The sequence below is a fragment of the Varanus komodoensis genome, unplaced genomic scaffold (genome assembly GCF_004798865.1).
Source record: "Varanus komodoensis strain SLA01 unplaced genomic scaffold, ASM479886v1 scaffold8, whole genome shotgun sequence".
Classification (NCBI taxonomy): domain Eukaryota; kingdom Metazoa; phylum Chordata; class Lepidosauria; order Squamata; family Varanidae; genus Varanus; species Varanus komodoensis.
The window spans coordinates 7,966,003-7,993,837 of record NW_025336481.1 but is presented as its reverse complement, the minus strand read 5'-3'; the positions used below and the strand labels follow the sequence as shown (position 1 = coordinate 7,993,837).

Here is a 27,835-nt window from a genome sequence, read left to right as displayed (position 1 = left end):
TGTACGTCAAGAACGCACTTGCCGCCGCATTCCGCTCGGCCTATCAGCTTCGGCACGCGCTCGGCGCCCCGCAGCGGCTGACGGGATTGGTCACTTAGGACGCGAGGAATTCCCCCCCCACACACGCCTTTCTTATCCGCCCTTTATAACCTCAAACGAATTGAGCTTCTTGGTACGCCAATAGCGCAGGTGAGGTAACCGGGTGAACGGCCGAAAAGCTACTTGACGTTACTCATGTGACGTAGTCGTTTCTCTCGCTCCACCTGCCGCTCCCACGCAGTTGGCGTACCACAGTTTCCTCTCCCTACGCACTTGGCGTACCGAGGTGCTGTTACTGGCAAAGGCAGAGATGCTATTCGCTTGCGACAGGAAACCCAGCAGCAGGGATGCACCATGTGCCGCGCGAAGGGGAGGAGGGGAAGGAGGATTTGGAGGAGAAGGAGGGGGGAAGCAAAGCAGCTCAGGTGGCTTTGCTGCTCCCTCCATCACCAAACCTCAGCAGCTGGCTCTCCGCCTTGCACTAGGAGTAGAAGCGTCCAGGTAAAGGGGGTGCACGAAGGTTCTCAGTGCAATGCCCCAGGCTCATTGCAAAGCGCAGATTGTACCATCTGCTCAGGCGCCCCTCCTCATGCACTGCGGCGAATACTGTGCCTTTGCACAGCAATAGGAGCTAGATAATAACAATATTATTACAGCTTGGGAACCACTATCTTAGTGACACATCTGATCTAAAAAAAGAAAAAAAGACCATCCCACCATGTCGGTTGCCTTTGCTTCTGCTCGCCCAAGAGGCAAAGGGGAGGTTACCCAGCAAACTATCCAGAAGGTAACCGAAAAAAACAGAGAAAAATAAGCGCATGTTTTAATATAGACAAGCGGTTTATGCTTATGCATGTGTGTATATGCGCGTGTATTTGTACTGAGACAGTCTTCCTTCCCGCTGGGGTGGGGGGTGGGAGGGAAGATGCTTAATTCTATCAGATACTCCTGGTAAGTAGTGCATTTGCAAAGAGAAGGAGGAGAAGGAGGAGGTGGAACAAAGCACAGGTGTTCAGATGATGGCAAAGAGAAAGACTGAGGGTATCAAAGGCAGCTGAAGCAGGCTGTGCAAAAATGAAATGTATACGTTAGGTTTGCACGTTAATTCCCTCTTGCAAGGAAATGCTTCTAGTGCTTGGGTGCATTGCAGAAAATAACCAAACTGCGAACGAGAGGTTGCATGCTTTTGACAACGCATTTGTGTTTGGGAAGAGAAAGAAAGCCTCTCAGCCAGGGGCTGTGCGCCTTTTATCTTTTTGTGTGCTCCTGTTCATTTTGCAAACGGGAGAAAGGCTTGTCGCATTTTTAAAGGGGACACACATAAAGTGGTGTCGCTGCTTGTCTCTGGCGTTCTGCATGGTTATCATTATTATGAAAGCAAATGCATGTATGGGTGTTCAGTGTTTGGCATGGGATGGGATGGTGCTGTAAGGTTCTACAAGAAGAAAGAGAAAAGCCGATTCAAAAGGAAATCTCTCGATGCTTGGTGAGGGTATTATTGGACATTTTTTTAAAAAATGGGACTCTATAACCTTCATAAGGAAAGCAGGGCGGGTGTTCTTCTGCGGGCAAGTTTGTAACCCAGCTTTCTGAAGAGGAGAAGGTAGGAGGTAGCGATCTTTGGGGTGGAGAGACAAGGGAATGCTCCATCCAAATTCTCCCCCTGCCTCCTTTTCGCAGGTAGGAGCTGTGAATAATGGAGAGGAGCAGAGATTCTAGTAATGAGCAACTGGTCAGGTAACGCGTTGCTTCCTCTGCTCATCAGGCTCCCGCTTCCCTGGTGGTGACATGCACCAAGCTTTGTCATAGCAATTGTTAAGGGCTCAGTTTAAGTCTAGGGCAACCTAGTGCCTGCCAGTTGCTTTGAACTGCAGCTCCCATCAGCCCCAGCCAATGTGATCAGGGGACAGGGATTGTGGGAGTTGTAGTTGACATATTTAGAGGACACTAGATTCGCTCCCAGTGGTCTGTTGGTCTTGGGAGAAAAGGTCCGAAGGCTCGTTTGTCAATTATGTATTTATTTGTTCCAGTTATATGCCACCTTCCCTCCAAAGAGCCCAAAGTGGCCTTCATAATGCCCCTCCTCTACCTTTTATCAAAGTGGCCCTGCAAGGTAGGTTAGAAATCACTCGTCCAGAGTCTCCCAGCAAGCTCCACAGCTGAGCACGGGTTAGTTCCAGTCTAAAACTTTAACCACAGATCTGTGGCACTTGGTCAACTTTTTCTCCCACAGTGCCATATACAAGGAGTCTAAATTGTAAAAAATCAAACCAGCTTAGATTTGGGTGCATTTACACTTCTGTTGTTATTACTTCCCTGTTAAGATATGTATGTGGGCAACATGGCCAAAATTAAGTCCAGTGCAAACTCTAGGAAGTAAATAGCTTTAGCAGGAAGGCAAGTCTGTGTAAAAAAAGGTCATGTTGACTTGTATGGAGGTTGTGTTAATATAGTACCATCAATGCACATGGCATTTTGCGCTGTTCGGAAGGACAAGCCTTACTTAATTCTCAGCTGTGGTGTTTGTCTTACAGGTTACTTGCTGGATTTTGCTGGCCCTAAATTGCTTCTTAGCAGGCTGGCCCAGAGCTGGTTCAAATCTCACAATTTGAGGAAAACCTGAAGCATGTAAAGTTCTAAAACATGTTTGCCATTAGTATTTTAGTGATATCTGTGAAGGGTGTATGAATGCCAGCTTTCCTTCCACAAAAAGAAGTGCCTTATGTAAAAGTGTGTCCTTTTGGTTGCATTGCAAACAGTTTATAACACCCACGGAAACAGTTTTAGTCATTGGATTGCATATTGCTCAGCAATCCATTTAAGTGAAAGAGAAGGTAAAATGATTGCAGCTGGGATTTAATTTTAATTTGGAATTCACTGGATAATTGTGAGTTTAAGTCCAGACAGGTCATGTAATGGGTAGACTTTTTTATGGGTAGACTGTTACTATATAGGGAAGTCCCAATGTTCTGTCACTAGCAGACCCACCATCTATATAATTTTGTCTATCAAACTAGCTTGGGCCCCAGGATTACCTTCTCCCTGGGTCGCCATAGCATCCCAGAGTGCTGATCTTTTGTATAGCAGTGGGTGTGGTTTGTTAATATCTAGATCATCACTGCTGAAAGCAGAATTTGTTAACCTGCTGCAAGCCACAAATAGAAGCCATGGTTTGTTGTTGGCTTATGAAATATGGCATGTTTAAACCATGGCATAATGGGATGTGTAAATCCAGAACTATGGCTTGTCTCGGTCGCTTTTGGTGTTGCACCCTGCCTTGAATCACAGCTGTGCTGGCTAGGGAATTACGGGAGCCCTTCAGTCCTTCTGACACATTGGAAGGACTCCAGATTGGTAAAGCTGCCCTCTCCTCACTTTTCATCTTCTGTTTCCACTTCTGTTTGCATTTTTAAGAGTCACTGAATTGGGTTTGAGATTTGTTACCCTAGTATAATCAGAACCAGCATTCTCCATTGGAATGTACTCCAATGTATTCCTGTTTTTTCCAGAAAATGCCTCCCCCTTTTCTTTTTCTGTCTTCACTCCTGTTCACATGCCACATTGTGTCCCCTTTTCTCTTTGCCTGCCATGTTGTTTCTCTTCCCAACTCATTGGTACATTTCTCCCATTCTCTTTCCTTGCCTACAGTGCTCGCTCGCTCGCTCTCTCTCTCTCTCTCTCTCTCTCTCCCCCTCCCTCTTGTTTTTTCTCCTTTTTAAAAATGCTGCCCTGTTTATTTCCCTTTCTCTGCCACTGCCCATCCTTGTCCTTGTTTATTTTTGCTTTAGCAGCACAGTTTTTCCTTCTCCAGCAATGCCAGTCTCTGAGCGAGTCTCTCAGTGTGGTTCTAAAGGTTTCTGTTAGAAAAAACTTTCTGGGATAATCTGATAATCTGAAACGCCAGTGTGGTATAGTGGTTATTTTATGAGTAGACTATTGAACTGGGATGTTAGATTTCCAGGTTCGAGCCCCCACTTGGCTTTCTGGGCAACTTGGAACCAGCCTCAGATTCTCAACTTAACCTTCCCCACAGGGATGTTGCAACGATAAAATGGGGATGAGATGCGTGGGTTTGTTCACGAGGGAAAAGTGAGCTAAAAATGTAATAGTAAAAATAAAAGGTGTGCCAGAGCAACCATGTACACAACCAGGGTCACCGCAATCGTGTATATGGTTACATGGGAATGGGTGCCATTGAACTCAATGGGAATTCCTTGACCAGGTACACACAGGATAGTGCTTGAATCGGCACCGCAGGGGTGCATTCATCCTGTCCACACCCCAGTCGGAACCGAAGTTGAGAGACCAGGGCTATGGAATACCTGGAGCGCAATGGCATTTCCAGACGCATCCGTCTCCTGCTCCCCACAAAAATGAATGGCAACCCTGGACTTGAATGAGCTAAATGGTTCTAGCTACCTTTGTCAGGGGGACATTGAGAAAGGTACGAATGTATTCCCAGATTTGGTGACATTGCCCCTCTTCTGCAGCTGAGCGGGGCAAGAGAGCGCTTGACCCCGCATGCAGTTGTATCCCAGATTGGCTGCTATCTTCTTTGTCCATGGAATTTTGGGGAACGTGTATTTATTTATTTATTTATTTATTTATTTGGAACATTTGTATGCCGCCCCATTTGCAAAAGCTTCCGAAACAAACGACTATACACTTTACCACCATTCTGGTTCCCATTCCTTTGACTGGGGCTGGCACATAGGTCAAAGTCCCAATCCAAGGAAAGGAACACAAAATGAGGTTTCTATAGCTATTATTATACCCAAACCATTGTTAAACCCGTTCCCCATCAGCAAGAACTTTATTCAGGACTTCAGCCATCTCTCGTGACTTTTTAAAAAAAATTCTTGCACCGTTTCCTTTGGTTTCCCTTGCATGCGTCCCGCCAGTGCTCCCTGAAAACAGAATGTTCATTTGAAAATTTCGCCCAAGGCATCAATCAATCAATCCATTATTGCTTTGGGGTTGCTCTTCAGCACCATTTTGTTGGTGCATGACCATACAAAATCTCCCTCTTGGAAGGAAAATGCTTCAGTCTAGCCAGTGAAGGAAAGGTCAACCTGAATTTTGCATTCCTGCTGTTCAAGCTGTCATTATGAGACAGGTTACTGTGGAGTAGGCGCAATAAAACTCACGCAGGGCCCTTTGCAGAATAAGTGGCTTCATCAGTGCAGAGCACAAATGGCCATGCAGGTGGGTCCCTAATTTTAAAGACGCACATTTGGGTTTATCTAAAAGCTCATTCTGCCTTAGATCTTGCGGCACTAAGAATCGCATTCTAGATTTAGTTCTCACTGAGGTGGTCAGCCTGTGTTTGGGCTTTATCACATTGGATGACAGATGAGCACTTGCCTTGCGACCTTTTCCCCAAAATAAGAGAGATTCTTCCACCTAGAAAAGTGGTTATCAAGAGGAAGAGGACTTTAGCGTACTAACTTTCTGTGTGCAAGGGAAGATTTTATATGGAGACATACAGGAACCTCTACCCATAATTGCATGGCACAGATCAGACATAGATTTACCATTTCAGTAAGAAGTAACCACTGCTGTTCTCCTAAAAATCTAATACCTGTCAGAGGACATAAAAAATGGTGTGTGGGGGTGAGAGGTAGAATAGGAAGGGAGATATCTAAAGGCTCTTGGATCAGAAGAATAGAAGTTAAAGTCAGCAAAACTGAAGTTCAGGGTTCTCTAAATTCCTTCTCAGAGATAATTTTACTTTTTGTTTAAGTTGGGTCATAACCATTGCTATAATGTTTTGCATGGAAATGTGTGCACACTTTCATCAGTGTTTCTCCAAGTTTTTGAACCTATTCTGTGCATTTTTAAAAGTATGCATTTTCTTCCACTAACTAAAACATGTTTGTGTGCATTTTCCACAAGTATCCATATTTGGAGTGCATTGTTGTTATGCAACTCACACCACAAATTTGGCAATGCACAGAAAGTGTGAAAGGGATACATGTTGGGTTAAAATAAATTCTGAATTGAATTTTTCAGGCATCCCTAGTCAAAAGATCTTTGAAATCTCTCTCCACTTTAGTAAGAGTAACTATATTGGGAATAATTCACAGGTGGTACTTGACCCCATTAAACTACATTAGATTTGTAAAACTAGTTCATCTCTTTCTTGGAGAAGAACCAGGGAGCCTTATGCAGCAGTCAAATATACAGTAGTGACTAATTCCAAGAGACCTTTTACAGAAAGAAATCACTCTCATAGCAAAATAACAAGCAACATTTGATTCCCTATTTCTAGAGCAATGCCTGGAGTTGTAGGCCTTTTTTTCCTATTGAAACTTGCATAAGATTGTGCTTTTAATTTATTAGATGTCTCATAAAACAAACTTGTATATGTTTTGCAATTTAAAACATGACAAATCATATAAGATTCCAGTCAACAATAAAGGTAGTAAGCATGGCTACACAGCATAAAATAAAATATCAGGCAAAAGAGATAAAACTGTATTGTCTTCTTGGACTGGAATGGAATAATTGTATTCTTCTGAAAGACCAACCAGCAATGTGCCAATGGAGCGCTGGTTTCCGGACCTTGGTATCAATAGAAGAACCCTCATGGGGAATTCAGTGGATGAAGGAATTAGGGTGTGTTCCAGTGAGACTGCCGGTGACCCTCCAAGCTTAAAGAATTATGGGCAACCTAAGCCAAGTGGAAGAAGCAGAGATGCACAGGTTGCCTGCATTTTTTCCACCCTGCCTATCAGTTAGATGGCCAGTGGGGGGGAAATAGAGGCTGCGACTCCATCAGGGCTCGGGTATCATGAGGATGCTGGTTTCTTCCCTTTTTCACTCCTCAGAGGCCCCCAAGCCCCTTCTCTGAGGGTCAGTGTTAGATTTTTTTTTTCTGCTCCAGCTGCCAGACCAGAAGACGGAGTCCCAAAGGGGTCTTCAAGGCCAAGGTTGGAGCTGTTTTCTGAGCAGGGAATCTAAATGATCCAGGGATCCTCTGGACTCTGCCTTGGGGACGATAGGACCGCTCTGTTAGCCTTGTTTCATTTTTGTGAAACGAAATAAACCAGTTAAGCAATTACTGCTTCTACATAGATCATTTGGGAAGGATCAATGTTGTTGAAAGAAGTTAAAGAACATTTCTTACATGCTTTCTTTAATACCTGCAGTGGCCCTTTTAACGTATAAATCTTTAAGATTGCATCCCTTGGTTTTAGTTTGCTGGGGATGCATCCTTGTATATTGGTACAGTGGTACCTTGCCTCATGAACTTAATCCATTCCAGGACTCTGGTCATGACCCAAATTGGTTGTGAGCCAAGATAAATTTCCCCATAAGGTTCAATGTAAATAAGGTTAATCCGTTCTGTAACCTTTTTTTAAATCAGAAAAATGTGAAGCAAAGTGACAACAAAGATTGCGACCATCTCCCACCCCGCACCCCAAGCACAAGCGCAGCCATCTCCCCACCGCCACCCAGCACGACTGAGATCGCGCATGTCATCCTGGTGCGCTGGGGGGTGGGGGGGAGAGACGGGCGTGATTGTGGGGGCACTGGGGGACGAAGAGACAGACGCAAATGGCGTGCTGGGGGAGGGAGAAATTAGTGTGATCTCAGCCATCTCTCCCCCCCCGCCCCCAGCATGATCACGGCCATCTCCCCACTTGGGAAGGGGGGTGGAGAGATGGCCGCAATTGTGCTGGTTGTGGGGGTGGCCGAGATTGCACCCATCTTTCCTGCAGGAGCGCGTCCGTGATCACGCACGCCTTCCCTGCACGAACGCGACTGCAATCGTGGCCATCTCCCCACTCAGGTGGGGAGATGGCTGCAATCTTGGTCGCCACCCAATGCGACCAAGAGTTTGCGGCCCACGTCAAAATTTTCATGAAATTTTTGTTCGTAACCTGATTTGGTCGTGAACCAAGGCGTTCGTGAGCCGAGGTACCACTGTATTTTATGTTTGTATTACAGTGATAACTAAAGAGACAATATCCTAGACTGCTCTTGTGTTCCTACTGTTGTGCTAGTGGAATCCCACACAGGAATCCTTGGACATGAGCGGAAATGCTTGTTGTGTGAAAAAGGCACTTAGTTTTGCTGATGTATCCTGTTCTGTGAATTTGGCGACCCATCCCATCCTTGAAATGAGCATTTCAGATTGGTAACCTAAATGGGTTTGTGCTTTCTCTGAAACGGTGAACTCTTTGGGACCTATTCTGCATGCTGAACCCAAGGATGGTTGGGTCTTTTGTCCTGATGCTTATAAACTGACTCTTGTCAAGAAACTCTGTTGTAATCTCTTAACTGTGAGTCGTTATCGGGTCCATAAAGCCTTATAGCTAATTATTGGAATTACTGCAATAAAAGTTTTATTGAGTGTTCTTCCTTAGCTCTGAGAAGTCAGGTTATGACACTCAGCCACATATTCTTGATCTGTTTCTCTCCTTTCATTCAGATGTTGGATGAAAATCACCATCTAATACAATGTATTATGGACTATCAAAGCAAGGGCAAAACAGCAGAATGTACTCAGTGAGTATGATTTCTACATGCATCATGGTTTGTTGTTTCTTTGCAGGTTATCAGCAGTTGAATGATTGTGTATTGAAAATCTCCCTAAGGCTAGGCCAGGGGCCGGCAACCTTAAACACTCAAAGAGCCATTTGGACCCGTTTCCCACAGAAAAGAAAACACCGGGAGCCACAAAACCCCTTTGACATCTAAAATGAAGATAACACTGCATATATCGTTTTTTACCTTTATGCTATGTATAAAAAAACTATAGTGTTGCATTTATGAAATCAATGAATGATTCTTTTATATAATCTCCATCTGTGAATGGCTTCCCGTGCCTGACTATTTCCTGAGTGGCCACAAAACTGGCATATGTAGTTGAATTTGCAGACTTAACCCACTTCTTGAAATGATTTTTGCTCAGATCAACCTTCCGCATCAGTTCCGAAATGGCTTTTTTTCTCTCATCTCCATCCGGATATTTTTCAGCAAAGGCTGTGTGTTTATTCTGGAAATGTCTTGCAACATTTGACTTTTTGTTGTTTGCCAATTTCTCACCACATATTAAGCATACTGGTAAACCAGTCTCGTCAGCAGTGAAAGCAAATGAATCTGCCCACGTACCGTTCTTTTTCCTTCTGAAACTTTTCTTTATTTGGATTTATCCATGGTTGGCCTACCGGGGGTCGAAAAGCTCAGTAAATTGCGTGCTGGCGGGTGTCGCACGTTGGCGGTTGTGATGCATAATTTGAGCGTTAGGGAGCTGCAGCAGAGGGATGAAAGAGCCACATGTGGCTCCGGAGCCGTGGGTTACTGACCCCTGGGCTAGGTAAACACAGGCAGAGGTGAAGTGCCAGCTCCAACCCACGAAAGTACTTTCTCGACCCAGATGAGGGTGATTCTGTGTGCAGAGTTACAGCTTGCTGCTGTCCTGCTTGAAAAATAATTTTAAAAATCAGGCCAGGCAGGGAGTCAGGCAGGGGCCAAGGAAATGGCTCATGTGTGCCTTGGTGCTCATGGGACCATGCTGTAGATTCCAGCTGACGGGGCTGGAACGTGGCCCACACAGGATTAAATTGGGGAGTGAGCACATCCTCTCTCTTGCCCCCCATTGCCTCCCTGAGCTGGAGTGTGTCTTCCTTCCATGGGAACTTGTCCTGCTCATGTCCTGGCCCCTGCACGTTTTGAAAACCTGATTGTCCAGGGTTCTAGACCACCCAAAGCCTCAGAGGGCAACCACGGAGCACGAGGTCTACTTGCCTATGCTCTGCCTCTTGTGATTCTAATCTGAGAGCTTATCGAAAGAGCAGTGTGTAAAAGTTTTATGTTAAGTTAGTAAATAAAATAATCAGGGCAAAATTGAGTATTCAAACATGTTTTATGAAGATGAGCCCACTTCTTAGGCAAAATGTCTATACCTTGCCAAATTTGCAAAGAATTACATTTTGCTTTTCAACATGTTTTATTTTTCTCAGTTCTAAGTTCTTTTTCTTTTGCTATAGATATCAACAAATCTTGCACAGAAACCTGGTTTATTTGGCAACAATAGCAGACTCAAACCAGAATATGCAATCCCTGCTTCCTGCTGTAAGTATCTGCATGAATTCCAGATCCAGATCCTGGAATGTGGACCAGGGAAACTTAAATAAGTCTGTTACTGTGAGCTAAACCATGTCATAGTTGTTGAGCCGGTGTGGAGTTATTAGGTTGTCAGACTAGGACCAGGGAGACTCAGGTTCAAATCCCCACTCTCCCATGAACCTTGCTGGGTGATCTTGAGGTGTTTACTATCTGTGAGCCTAACCTGCTTTGCAGGGTTGTTGTGCAGACAAAATAATACTGGGAAGGGAGAAACTGTAGGTCACCTTCAGCTCCTTGGAGGAATGGTTGGATATAAATGTAGGAAATTAATGATGGATAATTTAGACAGGAAAGTAAATAATTCTGAGAACAAACAAGCCAGCCCCACTTACGGGCTATCCTGAAGCTGATTATTTTGCTGCATATTTATTACAGACAATTCTTTCTTACATGGGGCTCAGCCTGCAAATGCTGCAGGATGAACTAGGAATCTGCTGGGAGACTGTGCCATTTTGGATGTCAGCAGGAGATTAATTTTTTGAATTGTTCCCATAGCATAGAAGAACAAAAAGAACAGCTCCCTGCAAGTTGGCCCAAATTGTGGGAACAGGAAAGGGAATGACTTCCAAAGCCAACTAGGGCCCTGCCTCCCAGGGAGGCTCAGTTGGTGGCAACAAGAGCAGGGCCTTCTCAGTGGCAGCCCCTCGGTTATGGAACAGGTTCCCCATTGAGGTCCACCTGGTGCCGAATCTGCTGTCCTTTTGGTACCAGGTTAAGACTATTCCCTAGGACAGTGGTGGCGAACCCTTTAGAGACCACGTGCCCAAACTGCAACCCAAAACCCACTTATGTATCATAAAGTGCCAACACAGCAATAAAACCTGAATACTGAGGTTTTAGTTTCGAAAAAACAACTCCCAGCCAGTCCAAGCAAATATGTATCTCTATCCTTGGCAGTGCACTGACCAGCCATGCAAAAGCTTGGACGAGTCGCGGCTAATGAGTCGCAGCTCGTGATGTCACCACCTGGTGCCGCTACTCCTTTCTGAGCATGCGCATGGCCCCTGTGTGTGCTGTTGTCTGATGCTTGGCTGCTGGGGCGATGCTGACTCGCGTGCGGACAGAGAGGGCTCTGGGTGCCCCCGCAGCACGTGTGCCAGAGGTTTGCCACCACTGTTCTAGGACAGGGTTCTTAATCAGCTCTAGATAGTTCATTGAGGCATTATGTCAGCTGTTTAACAGGCCTCGTTTTAAATTTGTCTGAGCTTCTGCAGTTTTAAATTTGGCTTTTAAATGTTATAATGAATGTTTTATGATGTTCGTATCATTTGCATTCTTAGTGCATTTTATTTGTATTTTATGGGCTGTTGTAAATGGCTCAGAGAGCTTCCACTATTAGGAAGTACAGAAATAAAATAAATAAAAATCAAATAGACTACTTCCAGGCAGGCCTGAGATCCAATACTTATTAAAGACACTGGACATTTCCGTGCCAGGAAGTGGTGGATTCTGTTCTTTTTAAGAGTTCTGGGGAGAAGGGAATGTTTCAGAAATGCAGCACAACCTGGCTTAGTCCTGCCGCTGTCTGAAGATATTCATCCTTCTCTCCTGCCTACTCTTGCAGTGGTCTGTACCAGGGGAGAGGGAAGTGTGAGTAGCTAGCAAGATCCCCTGGATGGTAGGAGAAATTGCTCCCACAGAATATCCCCTAGCCTGGGGGGTCCAGTCAGAGGTTGGCAGCCTTAGGCTAGATGATGAATGGGTTGTGCGATCCCATCCTTTATTGAACACAAAAGTCATTAATAGATCCATGTGTCATTTAACTAAGGATACCTACCTGCACAGTTGGGAAGCGTTTGCTATCTAGTAAAGCTGGGGGTGTATCTTCCAGGACTTAGTTTATATTGCCACTGTCAAAATGAATGCAGTGAAGCAAAAATGTAAATTAGTCTAATTGTTTCGGTACTGCCCATAGCCAAAGCTCTCTGGGCAGTTCACAACATTAAGTCAGCCACTCAAATATCAAGCAGGCCTGACCCTGCTTTGCTTCCAGGTTTAGGCAGGACCAGGCACTTCAGGCTAGATGGAAGTAAAGAAAGGATTAATAGGGAATACTAGCTATTTTATATGAAATGTCTGACTATTTTATATGAAATGTCTGAAATGTACATCCTCCTTATCTTTTCTTAAGTGCAGTCTGCCATGGGGGTTTTTTGGAACAGGGGGAGGCGGGCTGTGCACCGTGCTGGTGTAAACTAGGGGATGCCCAATTACTCTTACCACATAAGAACGTAAGAAAAGCCCTGCTGGATCAGACCAAACAGACCAGCACTCTGTTCGTCCTGCCCCCAGGATCCCTCAAGCAGGATAGGTACCAGACCTTCAGCCGCCCAAGCTTCTCAGCACTTCGCGTATGTAGGCCTGCCGCCTCTGATGACAAAGACAGCACCTCGCCAGCACGGCCGGTAGCCAGAGATAGCCTCTTCCCGCTGCAAGTGGTGCAGTGGACTACCCAGCAGTGCCCCATCCCAGTGTTTGTTCATGCTCAAACGCAGATCTCTGGCTTGTCACACCTCCAAAGAGCCAAGGAAACTACCCTAGAATAAACCACTTGTCCTTTCACTGACTTCTTGGGGAAGAGAAAAGCCAGAGGTCTAATTTCATTTATGATTGCATTTACGTCCTGCCTCTTTCAAACAAATCCTTTTGGTCCTCCCTTTCCTCCTCTCCATTTTATCCCTGCAACAACAACCCTGTGAGGTAGGTTAGGCTTAGAGTGAATGGCTGGCCCAAAGTCATCCAGGGAGCTTCGTGGCTGGGCTGGAACTAGAACCTGGATCACCCCAAGTCTCAGACTGACCGTTGGCCGTGAGATCTAGCCCAGGCAGCCATGGGATGGCACCCCCGTGTCCTTTAGCCTTTAGCCATTCCCTCTCGCAGTGGGAGTGATGAGAACCATGCCTTGTTCACGAGGACCAGCAGTTTTTTAAAAAGTGGATTGTTGTGGCAGGCAAACTACCTAGTTTCCTTAATATTTGGTGAATGACCTAATTAAATGCTATGCCAGCAATATATTCTTTGCAGGTGATTGAAGAGCACTGTGATAATTTAGCTTTGTCGAGGGAGAGTGAACTTTCCAGCCCATCTGCCATCTTCCTTACAGAACATATCCATGCATGTTTTGAAACAGCGCCTGGCAAAGGTGGAAACGCTGGTTCTCTTCCTCTGACAACAGAGCAGGATGCTATTTTCCCTGTGCTGGGAAGCCAAAGCTAGAGCTTTATTTATCAGAGATACCTTTTCCTTTTTATGTAATTAAAACTGGAATATTTCTAAATAGTCAAGAAGTTTGGCTAAGTTTTGTGGTGTTCTAGCAGTGCTCCCCTCCCTCCCTCCCTCCCTCCCTCTCTCTCTCTCTCTCTCTCTCTCTCTCTCTCTCTCTCTGTTCTCTAATTCACTACTAATTAAAATGGATTACAAAATAGCAGGGGGGTGTCCAGAAACTAATTATCCCCCTAACATTTAAGTGTCTCGGAAGCTTGGGTTTCTTCTGGGCTCCTCAGATGAAAGAGGCAATCCTATGTGTTGGTTGGTTCAGGATTGAAACCCTTACTCATGAGGTGGCTTATTACAACTCATGCATAATAACAATAGCAGGAATTCTGCTGGATGAATTTTGGTTTGGTTTTAAAGGATGGCCTACCCCATAATGACCCCCCCCCCCCACACATACACACACTGAATTTCACTGCTTCTTCTTGCCATCTGCAGCCGCCGACGCAAAACATGACCCTGGGCCCGGGAGGAATGAATCAGAGCGCATCCAACCAGTCTCTTCATTCACAGAGCAACCTCAGTGATGCAATCGGGACAGGCCTTCCTCCGTCCTCCCTCATGCAGAGTCAGATCAGCAATGGTGAGCTTTCCAGGGTTGCTTGGCAACCGCATCCACGGATGCAGAACGTGCTTCAGAAGTGGGCTTTTATGGCTGGTTAACTAGCCTCTCGAGCATGTAGGGAGAAACTGAGTGTAGTCTTTGAATATGCACAGATCGGTTGCCGTTGTGCCGTTGCTGCTTTTCTGTCACAGCAGTGGGTTTTGACAGGAGGAATCGATACGTCTAATCTGGGGCTGATGCTGCTTAAATTGTCGAGCGTTTAGATGTTGACTCCGGGGTTGAAGAGTTGCATGAAAGCAGCAGAGGACAACACCAATTCCTTGCACTGATTTGGTTTCAAGCATTTTCAAGAGTGGAGAAACTCCATGAGAGGCTGCATGTGGTGCAGAGGGGAAAAAAGACTGAGAGAGCCGGAAAGAGCCATTGATTTAACTGGCTCCGGCAACCGAATCCTGTACATGTTTACCTGGAAGTAAAGTGCAGCTGTGCAGATTCGGTCTTAATTCCAACTAAGCATCCTAAGGCTGCAATTCCATGTGGTTCAAACAGAAAAAAGCCTAACAACTTGCAGAACTTCCCCGCCAGTTGTGCAAAGCATTTTTCTGCCTAAACATGCATCGGATTGCACCTTAAAGCCCTGGCAGCCCTGCTCAGCACTTGTAAATTCCAGGCAGTGGCTCCCTTGATGGAGTCCTTCCTTCTCTTACTTGATCTTCCCCTTCTTCCGCTGCCTTCAACTTTCCCTAGCATGGTGGTCTTCTCCCATGGATCTTGCCTTCTCATGATGTGCCCAAAATATGCGTAAAAAGGTTTTCTTGTTGTTGTTATAACATACACATACAAATAAAAGCATAAAAGGCATTAAAAAGCATTTTCCACAAGAGATTAGAATAAACACTATACCTCAAAGTTCAAGAAGGTAAATGGGAGATCACTGCCAGATCTTTCGGAACAAAGGCTGTAATATGAAACAAGCGCCTTCATTCATGGAACGATCACTCCACCTTGCATCAGTTCAGCCGTCCCTTCGGCATCAGGTCAAGATGGCCCTCTACTCCCAGGCATGTAATGGTATTTATTGGGATCTGATGGGCAATTTGTGTCAACAGCCTTTTAAGCATGCCTAGGATGCTTATTGAAACAATGTTTTGGCTGTTTGAATTTCCCATATTGAATTTTTATGTAGTATTTTGTAATGTGTGGTTTACACTGCTAAGGATTGTTGTGAACTGCCCAGAGAACTTTGGCTGTTGGGAGGTATAGAAATGAAATCGGTAATGCTAACCATCCATTCTGAAGTCAAGGCAAAGCCAATTCATCTAGAGGTATTAAAATGTACATCGTCCTTAAGATCTTGGCTTTTACCTTTTACACGGTTGTGTACCCTAAGTCCTTTGGCGTAATTTCAAAAGCTTTCTGCAAGTATTAGTTCCAGCCTCTGTTAACAGGGATCTCTCCCTGCCCTGTCAGCCCCCTGCGCAAGAAGGAAGACTCCATAGCCACAAAAAGGGCAGATGCTATTTTAGGCTGCATTAATAGCATGCACTTCCAGATCCCATGAAGTACTAGTTCCCATTCCCTCAGCACTGGTTAGGCCTCATCTGGAGTCCTCCACACTTGAAGAAAGATGCAGGCAAGCTGCAAAGGGTTCAGAGGAGGGCTGCAAGGGTGATCCAAGGACTGGGAACAAAGCCCTGTGAGGAGAGATGGAAAGAACTGGGCATGCATGTTTAGCCTTGAGAAGAGAAGATTGAGGGGAGGCAGGATAGCACATCAGAAGTGCTTGAAAGGCTGTCAGAAAAGGGAAGGACGGGTCTCTTCTTGATCATCCCAGAGTTCAGGGGCAGGGGATAATGGGCTGAAGTTACAGGAGACCAGATTCTGGCTGCATATCAAGAAATACTTCCTGACTGTTAGAGCAGAACGACAATGGGACCCATGACCTAGGGAGGCTGTGGGCTTTCCCACCCTGGAATTTGGGATGCAGCTGCGCAGCCATCTGAGAGGGATGGCTTGACTTGGAGCCCTGCACCGAGCAGGGGTTGGACCCGATGGTCCTCAGCCCCTTCCAACTCTATGATCCTATGACGGAGAGAGACAAGGGGCAGCCTCAGCATGCAAGGAGTTGATACGGGAGCAGCTTGTGCTGCAGAGTAGAGAAGCTGCCGAATTACTTCCCCGGCTTCTGCAGGATCCTAATTCTAGCTTCCCTTCTTAAAAAGAAGAGCACACTTTTAGTCCTCATGATCATGGAATATGTTGCGCATTGGAAGCAGTCAAGTAAAGGAGCAGAATGCAAGAGCAGGCCCCGCGGTGCATCTAGTGCCAGAGCATATTATTTATTCAGGCTGCATGTCTTCCCTTTCCTCCTTTGGTCTCCCGATCCCAAATATTTACTGTTTTCTTCTGTCCTATATATCACTGGCTCCCTGGCTGTTTCTCACTGGTTATCAGCAATAACTCTACATTATTTAGAGTAGTGGGGAATAGTCTATAGCCTTCCAAGCCCACAGCTTTGCATTCTTCGTCTAAAATAAATAAAGGAAGGCTAAAAATGCTGTCGGTGTTCTGCCCTGGCTGTGATTTGCGGGCTTTCTGGCTGCGCAGTTTTAAGTACAGGAATCTCGAATCGCAGAATATAAGGGGGGATTCATCCGCACTCTCCCCCCCGTGTTTTCTTCTTTGCTTTTCATCTAGGTCCCAGTCATGTGTCTATGCAACAGTCAGGCCAGAGCACGATGCCCACAACTTCCCTCAGCATGACTGTCAGTAGCCACGGAACTGGAACTGGCTACAGCCACACGGTGCCTGCGTCTCAGAATGTACCCATGCAAGGCCAGGGCTCGATAGGCAACTATGTCTCGCGAACAAATATCAACATGCAGTCTAATCCCGGTAGGCTGGGCTTACCCATTTTGCTGACGGTAGGCAGAGATGTCCTTGTGGAAGATGCCAGGGCTAGTTGGGCTGGGGGAAGTGGGGTGGAATTTGGATCCAGAGAATGCTGCAGCATTCTTGTGTAAGTCGAAAGCTTGCATACTTTGGTTTTCATTTATCCATGTATGCATGTGAGAGGTCGGGTCTCTGCCCCATAAGGCTTACCGTCGAAAAACAATCTTGCAGCCCTTTTTGACCCTTGGAGCATCCCCAGCCCATGTGGCCTCCCCAGGCAGGGGTTAGAGAACTGCGTAGCGTGAGATTGTGCGCATGCGTGTGTGTGTTGCAGTCTCCATGATGCACCAGCAAGCAGCGACGTCGCATTACAACTCTGCGCAAGCGGGGACTCAGCACTACCAAGGCCAGTCTTCCATTGCCATGATGAGTCAGAGCAACCAAGGGAACAGCATGATGGGCCAGCGGCCGATGGGTCCTTACCGACCTTCACAGCAAGGTAAAGCCTGAATCCTGTGAACCTCTGCAAGGCCGTGTAGCTTTTGGGTAGGATCCTGCAGCGGGGCCTGGAAGCCTTCCAATCGGAGGCGTATGTTCATCCTACGCAGGATGCGAGGAGCAATGGAAGCAAGTTCCACCTCAGTATCCTCTTGCCTTGTATTTTCTCCAGCTGAGCTTATATGCCCATCTCAATGGCATCCTTTGCGGGAGTAGGGAGCCGGGAAGACTTCAGAACAGCTCTCATCCTGGCTTCTCCCATCTCCTCCCTGCCCATCCACCGGAACACCCCTTGTTCCTGCTCAGCAAGGTTGCATTTTGACCTTGGAGATCCATTTGACCCAGTTCTTTCCAATCTGATGGGGTGGTGGGGACACTGTCTCCAACCACAGAAAATCCTGCGGTCCTTTAAATACTATTTGAGGGCCACATGGATGCTCCCTTAAAGGTGCAACTGAGCAAAACTCAGGGACAGTGGCTGATTGTCCTGTGGGGGCAGGGAGTCTAATGATTGCCACTGTGGAAGGGAACTTATTTCCAGTTGGAGCTACAGAGATGGATTTAATATTTCCCCCTCCTGTGCTATTTTCATAGCTGTAGAGCAAATAGCAGCTTTCAGGGAACAGGAGGATGGATTATCCAGTGTGGTGTAGCGGCTAAGAGCATGGGACAGGGACTCAGAGGATCTGGGTTCAAGTCCCCGCTCAGCCATGCAGCCAAGTGGGTGACTTTGGGCCAGTCACAGACTCTCAGCCCACCCTACCTCACAGGGTTGTTGTTGTGGGGATAAGATGGAGGAGGAGAGATGATGTAAGCTGCCTTGAGCCCTTTGTAGGAAAAAGGCAGGATATAAATCACAATAAAATAAAAAATTTAAAAAAATTATCCAGAACGAACAAAACAGGGGTGGATTGAAGTACCCCACACCCCACTGCAGGGTTCCATTCCATGCCAGCCTCCATCCGCTGCCACTGCTTTGAAAAAAAAATAAGAGAAAGGTTTCATAGGGCTTTCTCCTTATTAAGCGTGAATGCCAAAATGAGCAATGCAGATGTTTTGGCCTGCAATACCCATGATCTCGCACCACTGGCTATGCTGGCTAGAACTGGTGGGACTCCAGATGTTTTGGCCTGCAAGTTGCCCATCCTGGGTGTATAGGACTGCATCCTTAAACACCACCCACTTACCTGGGTGCAGAGCTGCAATCCTTGTCCTTCCCCGCACGACGGTTGCTAGACCAGTAAGCGATGGTGATCCTGAACTTGTGAGGTGAGCTGCACTCATGACCAAACTCCTCAAGTTCTGGCAATGAAACTTTCCTGTGATCCTGCCCCAGCAGCTTCAGTCCTGAGTCATTTTCCTTCTGGCTCCAGAGATCAGGGAGTGGGAGGTCACTAGCCAGCTATCCTGTTTTCTCATCCCTGTACACAGCCAAGCAAAAATGTTCTTTTCCATGCCGGTTGCCGAGGGGCCTGAAGGCAGTGCCACAATGCCCTAAATCCTGACCCAGGTGACGTTTTAGCTTTCCATGGGATGGCTGGAAACAGACTTGCTTTGCCACTCCCCCAACCTGCATCCTATAGATGCACGTGGTTTCTGGCCGGCAAGGACCAGGCACAGTCCTGCCACGTCTCACCTCCCCACTTTGATATTACTCCTCATTCCCCCTTCCAAGACATCTCTCCACCTGAGTTGCATCCTCCCCCCCTGTGCCTTGATGTTCATTGGCTAATTTAATGCAAGGTGTCAGTCTAAGCCAGCACTTTCCCAATGGCATAAAAGACAGCACCATGCCCATAATGAGCTGTCCCTTCGCTGCTTTCCATCCACCGAAGTTATTTATTCAATAATACTTTCATGCCACTGAATGCAGTAAAATCCTTAAGTGCTCTAAGGAGGAGTGTGATGGTCTGGACATAAGCTGTTTGGCTTGATGACTCAGCGGCTCTGTTCCACATCATGACCACCCACCCTGGCAATAAGCCACAGAGGGTCATTCTGCAAACAGCCCATAGTGTGCCTGACAGGCGATGGGGCTCTTCATGGGTTGTCCTCTCCCCCCTCCTCCCTCAGTCCTCCTGTAGATATTTCTAGGGGATGGACCTTCATGGCAGGGCCAGCTTGTCTCCCCCTCTCCATCCCAATGCTGAGCCATTCCCAGTTCACTGTAGGCTTGTTGTCCTTTTCAGTCCAACCCGGGAGATCATGAAAGCTGCTTTAACAGCTAGCTTTCACACTCCCTGTTTGGACAGCCACTGACGGTCCCTCCAAAGTGCCTAAATATCACACGGGAGGGGCTGTCAGCTGCTGGGAAACAGTTTTTCCTAAAGAAAAAAATGGGTGAGCTAGTCTCTCTTTCTATCCCACTCCCATGGCTTCTGAAAACAGGGAAAATAATTCAAGGAAATGTAAAGATCTGTTGTAGTTGCTCCATAAAGGCCAAAGGGTCAAAATTAGCTTGTTTGCCAGCTAATTTTGATTCTTCTGATACTTGAGAAGTTCCAGCTGCCATTTATTTTTATTTTATTTAGTTTTATTTATAAAAAAACAAATTGAAAAGCTGAGGTCCCCATCCTGTCCACCTCCACTCTGTGGTCCAGCACCATCTATCTGGCTGGCTGGCTGGCTGCTTTTCTGCACAGCTTTAAGGCAGTCTGTCTCCAGTGAACTTTCATCAGAAAGGAAATTGAATCCCACCTGCCTCTTGCGGGAAAAGCTGGGAGCCTGTCGTCCCTTGAATCTGCCTTTCGCTGAATGGGAACAGGGCTTTTGGCTTCCTCGGCTCTCCAGGAGGCTGCTGTAACCCCTGTACCACTCCAGCTCCTATATTGAAATTTCACAGCAGAAGTGAGATTTGAAGAAGACTCATTCTTACTCGCTCGGCCACCCCAGAACCTTCTTGGTAGGGGGCAGTCCAATACACTGGGTGTCAGGGCAAAAACAGTCCTTTGAAAAGGTTATTTCGTCTCTCTTTGCAGTCACAGAGGAGTGAGTAAGACTTTTTGCTCTGCTTTATAGGCTCCTCTCAGCAGTACATGGGCCAAGAAGAATACTACAGTGAACAATACAGTCACGGACAAGGTTCCTCGGAGCCCATGAACCAGCAATATTATCCTGACGGTAATTTTGCTCCCTGTTCAATAGCTCCATTTCTTCATGCTTTGAACTGCAGGAGGCTTCTGACGATCCAAGGATGGAATTTAAAAATTGGCAGCTGATCCACCCCCTCTCAGTTCCTTTCCAAACAATCAGACCTGTTGATTTTACTATTTTTCGAGGGAGTTGGAAGCTCAGGATCAATGCTGCCAGGAAGCCAAACCAGGTCATAGATGACATAGCAACTAACAATGGCATGAACAATAAAAAGAAAATTGGGGGAAATGAATTAAACAATATGTTTAAAAACAGAGCATTGATAACAGTCATGGCTGGGCAGGCAAGGAAAGCTTTCTGGTATCGAGATGTTTTGGGGGGGGTGGCGCTTGAAACAACCCAGTACTGGTGCCTGCTTAGTCTTTTCAGGCAGGGAGTTCCATAGAAATGGGGCCACCACATTGGAGGCTCTTCTGCTAGGGGGCCCAGTCAGGCCATGGGTCCATTCGGAACCACCAAGAGGAGGTTCTCTGATGACCTCAAGTGATGAAGCAGGCAGGTAAGGGAGAAGGCGCTTTTTCAAGGACACTGGCCCCAGGTTGCTTGGGACCTTTATGCACCAGGTTCTGAATCTGTAAACCGGCCAGGCAGTGAATAGGCAGCCAGCGGCATGAAGCGGCTCTCGGCAATCTTGCTATGCATCTAGACGTAATTGAGGAAAGAGGCAGGGCGGTGTCACTGTTTTCAGTGGCAGCCGCACGTATTCAGTCAGGTAGGCTGGACAGGAAAGCAGCTCCTTAAGGAGTTTTCCTTAAAATCTATTGTCCTAACTCCGCTATAGCCCCACAGCCCACAGTGTTGTATCAGCACAATAGATGCTTTCATTGGTGCTGGGAGGATGGAATTGGACAAGGTGACTAGGGGTCATCCAACAGCTGTAAAATATGTAAAGAAACAGGGAATAGATGACTTTATCACTGCAAAATCCAGAAAAGTAAAATCAGAATTTGAACCTTGGCACCTTTAATTGCAGAATCTTTTTTGCCTGCCTGCCTGCCTGTTTAATTTAGGCATGAGCTGCATGCTGGTCATGTTCACATGACAGATTTTGAGTTGTTGAAAGTGTCTGTACTTGTCTATTCTGGAGTGAGCCCTTTTGTATTAAATAGGACTTCCTCCCATGTAAGTCTGCATAGGATTGCAGCCTGAGTGGTCTTTCCCTCCCCTCCTGTAGCAGCCTTCCCCAATCTGGTGCCCTCCAGGCTGTCTGGGGAATGATGGGAGTTGTAGTCCAACACAGCTGGAAGGTACCAAAAGTTGAGGAAGGCTGTCCTAGGGGGAATTGTAATTGCGAAGGCATGGGGAGGCTATGGATTTCCTACAGTGTATTTAGCCTCTCATTATACTACAATTTCTAGGCTTCTTTAGGAGAAGCCATTCTAAAAAGCAGTGTAAGTTTGGAGCACACACGTACCCTTTCAGTTTTAAATTCCCTGTTGTGCATTTTCAAATGTGTGAGTAATTATCTCTTTTTCTGATGAACCTTTTTCCTGTTGCTTTGTTTTGCTATCTGAGTACAGGTCACGGTGATTATGCATACCAGCAGTCAAGTTATTCTGAGCAAAGCTACGATAGATCATTTGAGGATTCCACCCAGCATTACTATGAAGGAGGTAAGCAGACGGTTAGAGGCATGTGCCTTGTGGAAGGTACTGTGTGTGGGATATGTGCACAGACATGTTCTGATTTATACTTGCTTGCCGTAGTAAGCTGATAATTTTGCCGAGTTTCTCTGGGGAGATGGACACCACCATACAGATGCCATCTGCAGGTGAGACAGGAAGGGTGCATTCTCCCAGGTGGGAACAGGAGGAGATGGAAGAGGCCCAGAGATGAGTTATTCTTCTCTGCCCTCCAAAGTAGCCTTGCCACATGTCTAGCAAGATCTGCAGGGCAGGAGGTCGGGTAGGCCAAAATGGCCTCCACTGCTCCTCCAGCCCTGCATGGCCAATCAGATGCCTCTTTAGTTTCTACCTCATACATGGGAAGTGTTTAGAACCCAGAACCCATCAATTTTCAGCCTTTAGGCTAAACTAGCGCCAACAGAAAAGGTCCTCTCCTGCATCCAAAGAATATGGTTACATCAATATTGTCACTGGAGCTCCATGGCCGTCAGCCATTGTGTCCTGGTACTGTTGTCACCAAAATCCAAGAAAACTTCTTTTTTAAAATTATAAAAAGGACCAGCATTTACATAGGCTGCTTATTTAATCTCTGATCCCAGCAGCTCTGCTGTGAGACCTCTGCCCAAACGGGACTCGTCACGTGCTGCTCCGTGCCATGCAGTCCGCATGGAGACCGTGACGTCCAGGAGGGCGACTGCACTGCCAGGAGCAGGGAGGATCTGGCGCACGTGTGCTGGTCTAATGCGAGTCTGGAGCCCTTGTCAGCTGCTTTTCTCTTTCTAGGGAATTCCCAGTATAGCCAGCAGCAGGCAGGATACCAGCAAGGAGCTGCACAACAGCAAACATATTCACAGCAGCAATACCCAAATCAGCAAAGTTATCCAGGACAACAGCAAGGATATGGTAAGAGAATCTGCTGGCATGCTTTGCTGTCCTTGAACCCTGACTATGCCAAACAGTGCCTATTCTTTTAATTTTTTCTTCAAAGAGTTCTGAGGGCCGCCTGTGTCAGCCCAACCCCTTTTATCTTCACAATGCTCCTGCGGGGTGGTTACACGGAGAAAGAACAGCATAGCAGTGAGCTTGGAAGATGAGCGGCTACAAAAAGTCTTTTATACCTAAAGCAACTTGCCCCAGTCTTAAAATCTGCCTCAGAGTTCTATTATTATTATTATTATTATTATTATTATTACTATTACTATTACTATTACTATTACTATTATTATTACATTTCTATGCTGCCCCTTGCCGAAACCTCGGGGCGGCTTACAACACAATAAAATACATTGAAATACAATAGAACATAATAAATTACCATTAAATACAAAAATACAAAAAATACACTGAGTTACAAATATAAAATTAAAATTATCTGTATAAAATAAGTAAATAAAAATATAGGAGGAGAAAAGCCAGCTTCAATTTCTGTTTGGCTGGCAACAAGTAGGGACAGGGTCTTTTGAGTGGTGGCCCTGTACATTTGGAATTCCATTCCAGAGGATATATGTATGTCCCTCCTTTCTGATATTTTAAATGGACTTTGAAAACTTTTCCAGTCCACATTCTCAAAAGATTTTGTTTGTGTGCTGGGGTTTTACTTCTTTTAGCTTTATGCAGGCTTTGGTTTGTTTCATTGAATCATTTGAGCTGATTTTGGATTCCAAGGCATCCATTTTGATCATAAAGAATAGTTCTTAAATGAGGTTGTCCACATGGTTGATCCTCATGAGAGAGCAAATATATAGGACTTCTCCGCCTTCTCCTCACTTTGAAGGCCCTCCATGTACAACCTAAAACTGCTTCAGGGTGTTGGGTGATGCTCTGAAACCTGAGGAGACGAAACCCATTCCACCATACGTGGAAGTCTGTCTTCTGTCAAATACCAGCAACTATTCCATCATCCTGCAACAGAGGGAGAGATGAAAAGCCCTTCCTTTCATGCTCTCTGGGTCAGTCCTGATGCACATTGCTTCTCTCCTCTCCTCCAGTGGCTTGCTGTCTACTCAGCCCTGATGCCTGTGACATTTCATCACCTGGGGAGAGTTTCTGGGTCATCAAGCCCTTCTCATTAATCCCTCACGAACTATTAGTTCTTCATGAGGGAAAGCCCATCCGCCATAATCCAGGCAGGCGGCCGAGAATATGCTCCCTCCATCTCTCGGACCCTTGTGAGACGCTCTGCTCTTTCTTCCCTTCTCCCCAGGGCCAGCCCAAGGAGCCTCGTCACAGTATTCCAGTTACCCACCGGGCCAGGGGCAGCAGTACGGAAGTTACAGAGCTTCGCAGACAGGGCCAGGGGCACAGCAACAGAGGCCTTATGGCTACGAACAGGTAAACTGGGGAGGAGCTCCTCCCCCTCAGGTGGGCGCCCTGCTTCCTTCCACAGCACAAGGAAGGGGGAGGTGCAGAGGGACCTCGGCTCAGGAGCCCCTCAGTTCACCCTCAAATCCGGTCGCGGACAGAAATTTCATAAAGATTTTGCCACAGGTCGCGAACTCTGCTTCGGGTCGGTCGCCTTCCCTGCAAGGGCTCGATCATGGTCGTGCTGGGGGGGGAGGTGGCCGCGATTGCGCCCGTGTTCCCTGCCTGAGCGCGCCTGCACCCGCCTCCCCTCCGCACACCTGCAATCGTGCCCGTCTCCCCCCCCCCCAATGCATGATCGCTGGGGGTGGGGGAGGTGGCTGCGATCTTTGTTGTTCTTTGTCACTTTGCTTCAAAGTTTTGTGAGTAAAAAAATAATAATTGTAGAACAGATTAACCTTACATTGACCCTTATGGGGAAATTTGACTTGGCTCACGACCAGTTTGGGTCACGACCAGAGTCCTGGAACGGATTAAGTTTGGGAGCCAAGGTACCACTATATATAATTCTGCTTCTGTCTGCTACTCTTCTTTGGTTTCAGACAGTATGGACTATACTGGCCAGGACTGTCTGCTCATGTGACAGCAGGCTTCCATTCATGGGTATATTTAAATAAGTTAAATGAGTTTAGAAAACAAAGCAACCCTGAAGTGTAAAGCCCTAGGGTCCCCTTAGAATGAATGTGAAGTTTTGGATGTCTCGGTTTGACAGTCTTGGCACTGCATTGAGAGACAAATGGGGAGACTCTTCCTCTTACATGGTGACGAAACAGTCAGCTTGGGGAAGCAAAAGAGGACGGGTAGGAGCTGGAGAGTTTGCCCCAGAATCTAAAGTTTCACAAGGGCTTAGGGCCTTGCTGCGTTTTGAAGCCCTTGCAGACCGTCCTTTTAGGTATGCATCAGTTTGGGAACCTGTGGACTTCCAAACATGGTTCCGTGGAAATGCCCGTCATTCCTTACAATTGGCTATGCTGCTGTGGCTGATGGGAGGTACAGTCCAGCAACATCTGGAAGATCACATGATCCGTGCCGCTGCTACACATTTTCGGTGCCCTTGCTTATTTACTGGATGCTGAGCCTGCTCCAGTGGCCACATGGTACAGTACACTCGAACAGGCTTGAACCAGTATGGAATACTGGGAATTGTAGTTCAGCGAGAATGCTGAAAAGTGTCCTGGAGAGGATTCTCCACATTTTGTTAAATTGTGGTTGACAATAGATGGGAACATTCTAAAGTGGAAGAGGTTGATAAATGAAAGCAAATTAATTGCATCCCAGTATATTTGCTTTCAGGGCCGAGAATGTGCCTTGAAAACAAATTCCTTCCACCGTACCTGCAGCACATCTCAAACCACTTTTCCCACACTGAGAGCATGGTCCTACATGGCATTCTTGGAAGTCACTCCACTCGGTTCAGTGAATTTTCTGCCATGTATGCTTGCACAGGATTGTAGCCTTGAAATGTCTGTCTTCATTTTACAACTCCCTGGATTCCTTGCAGAAAAGTAGGACAATTAAAACTGTACTATAAAAACCATCCTGTTGATTCTCTGTAATGACATTATTTTTTTCCCTTTCCCAATCTCATCCTTAACAGGGCCAGTATGGAAACTATCAGCAATAAAATAAAGGACAACCACCTGTGTTAAATTTGTTTCAATATTTATGTCCGTCTTTTGAACTCAGATGTACGGGCAGCTTTTGATTAATCGTAATATGTTGGTTACTCCCTTAGCACAAAAGGAGCATCTGTATGTGAAACAGTGTTCATTTCATGCTGGATATGAAGCAGTGCATTACTGGTAACAAGGCAATGCTTTGATATGTTTTGGTCCTGTGTAAGTATTGTATGTTGATACAATGCAGAGGTTCTTATTTCTCCCATGTTTGCACCCACTGGATGTTTTCAACTAGCTTTAGAGATCACTTGTTCAGGTGCCCAGACCCCACCCTCTCCCCGTTCAAAACAAGGCCATAATATTCTATAACAAATCCAGTGTATAGCTGAGCTTGTCCTCATTTTCTGGTCAGGCAAGCAGGGTAGTTGGTTTCTAATGAGAAAACACCATCCCAAATATGATGCAATATACATACAACACTTTTCTTGTATGAACTTCATTCTGAACTCCCAAGATCATAATTGGACCATATTAAGGATAAGCACATTTTTACATTTAAAGGGTTTGTATTCTGAGCATACATACTAGAATGTATGGAACAGTCCTTTCTTTGTTCAGCAGTAATTAGGGTTACCTTAAGGTACATCACTTTCCAGGAGTGGCTTACTAGTGGTGAGTTACCACTGGGAATTATTGCTGGACTAACTTGGGAATCTACCCTTTATGATGAGATGCCCTTATAGTCCATCCTAAGCCAATACCAAAGAAACATTAAACTGCAGAAATATTGGAAGTAGTTCTAGGCTGAACTTGAGGAACACTCAAGTTTTGTTAGTACTGGAAATTTGATAATGTGTTTAGTTAGTGTGGAACGAAACATACTGGAGGAATTAATAATACCTGCAGGAAGATGGAATCCACCCAAGGGGAAACATTGACTTCATTGGGAAAGTGCTGAGCATATCCTTGAAATCAGTCAGATGGCTGAAGGTGCTTAGGGCTGCAAGCCTTACAAGAAAAAAAATTTAGAAAAAAGGGCCACAACTCCCAGCATGCTAGGCTTTGTGGGCCTTTTTTTCATTGTAGGATTGTCCCTTAAATCTAAAAGGATCTGCATCTTTTAACCTTTAGAGCCATAAACTGCTCGCATGGGACCTTTGAATCTGCTTATTCAAGCTATGGATAAAACAAACATTAAGATTTAAGCTATCAGAAGTCAAAATAGCTTCCTATCCAGCCCCAAATGATAAGGCTGAATCAGACAAAACCCTGTAACACACACACTGACAACTGTGCAGGATTCAAAAGCTGGCAGAGAGTTGGCAGCTCATTTTCTGTTTCCTTCGCTGGCTTATATTTTCTATCAGAGATACAGACAGGAACCAGCCTCCCCACGGCCTGGTGGTTTCCCAATATGTTAGACATCTGTTCTCATAATTCCCAGTCAGCAGGGCCTTGTCGGTCAGGAATTCTGAGAATGGCAGTCTGAAGTCTCTAGGCAAAATGAAATACTGGATTTTTATTTTAGCAAAATCCAATAACTTCCTTCTGCTCCTTAAGAGGTTTTTTTTGGCGGGAGGGGGGGCGGTTTCAGCTCTAGTACTTTCTACCATGGTTCAAAAACAGTAAGTTCCTTTTGATCAGATATTCAGATCAAATGGCCAGCCTTTCAT

The 27,835-nt window shown here is 46.0% G+C and overlaps 1 protein-coding gene across 1 annotated transcript; it reads left to right on the top strand.

The window, feature by feature from the left end:
* Nucleotides 1–516: 516 nt before the first annotated feature.
* Nucleotides 517–27,195, top strand: SS18L1 (SS18L1 subunit of BAF chromatin remodeling complex). Its single transcript, XM_044455248.1, has 11 exons — nt 517–826; nt 8,477–8,553; nt 10,038–10,122; nt 13,888–14,032; nt 16,712–16,909; nt 17,241–17,405; nt 20,423–20,524; nt 22,078–22,170; nt 22,966–23,085; nt 24,386–24,513; nt 26,141–27,195. The coding sequence occupies exons 1-11, from the start codon at nt 758–760 to the stop codon at nt 26,165–26,167; spliced, it is 1,209 nt and encodes a 402-aa protein (XP_044311183.1). The 5' UTR covers nt 517–757; the 3' UTR covers nt 26,168–27,195.
* The last annotated feature ends 640 nt before the right edge of the window (nt 27,196–27,835 follow it).

What these genes read in the sequence shown, in the direction of transcription:
- SS18L1 (XM_044455248.1), top strand. Translation starts at nt 758, where the DNA reads ATGTCGGTTGCCTTTGCTTCTGCTCGCCCAAGAGGCAAAGGGGAGGTT. An exon ending in CCAGCAATATTATCCTGACG is followed by an intron (nt 20,525 to 22,077) that starts GTAATTTTGCTC and finishes ATCTGAGTACAG; the next exon opens with GTCACGGTGATTATGCATAC. An exon ending in CCAGCATTACTATGAAGGAG is followed by an intron (nt 22,171 to 22,965) that starts GTAAGCAGACGG and finishes TTCTCTTTCTAG; the next exon opens with GGAATTCCCAGTATAGCCAG.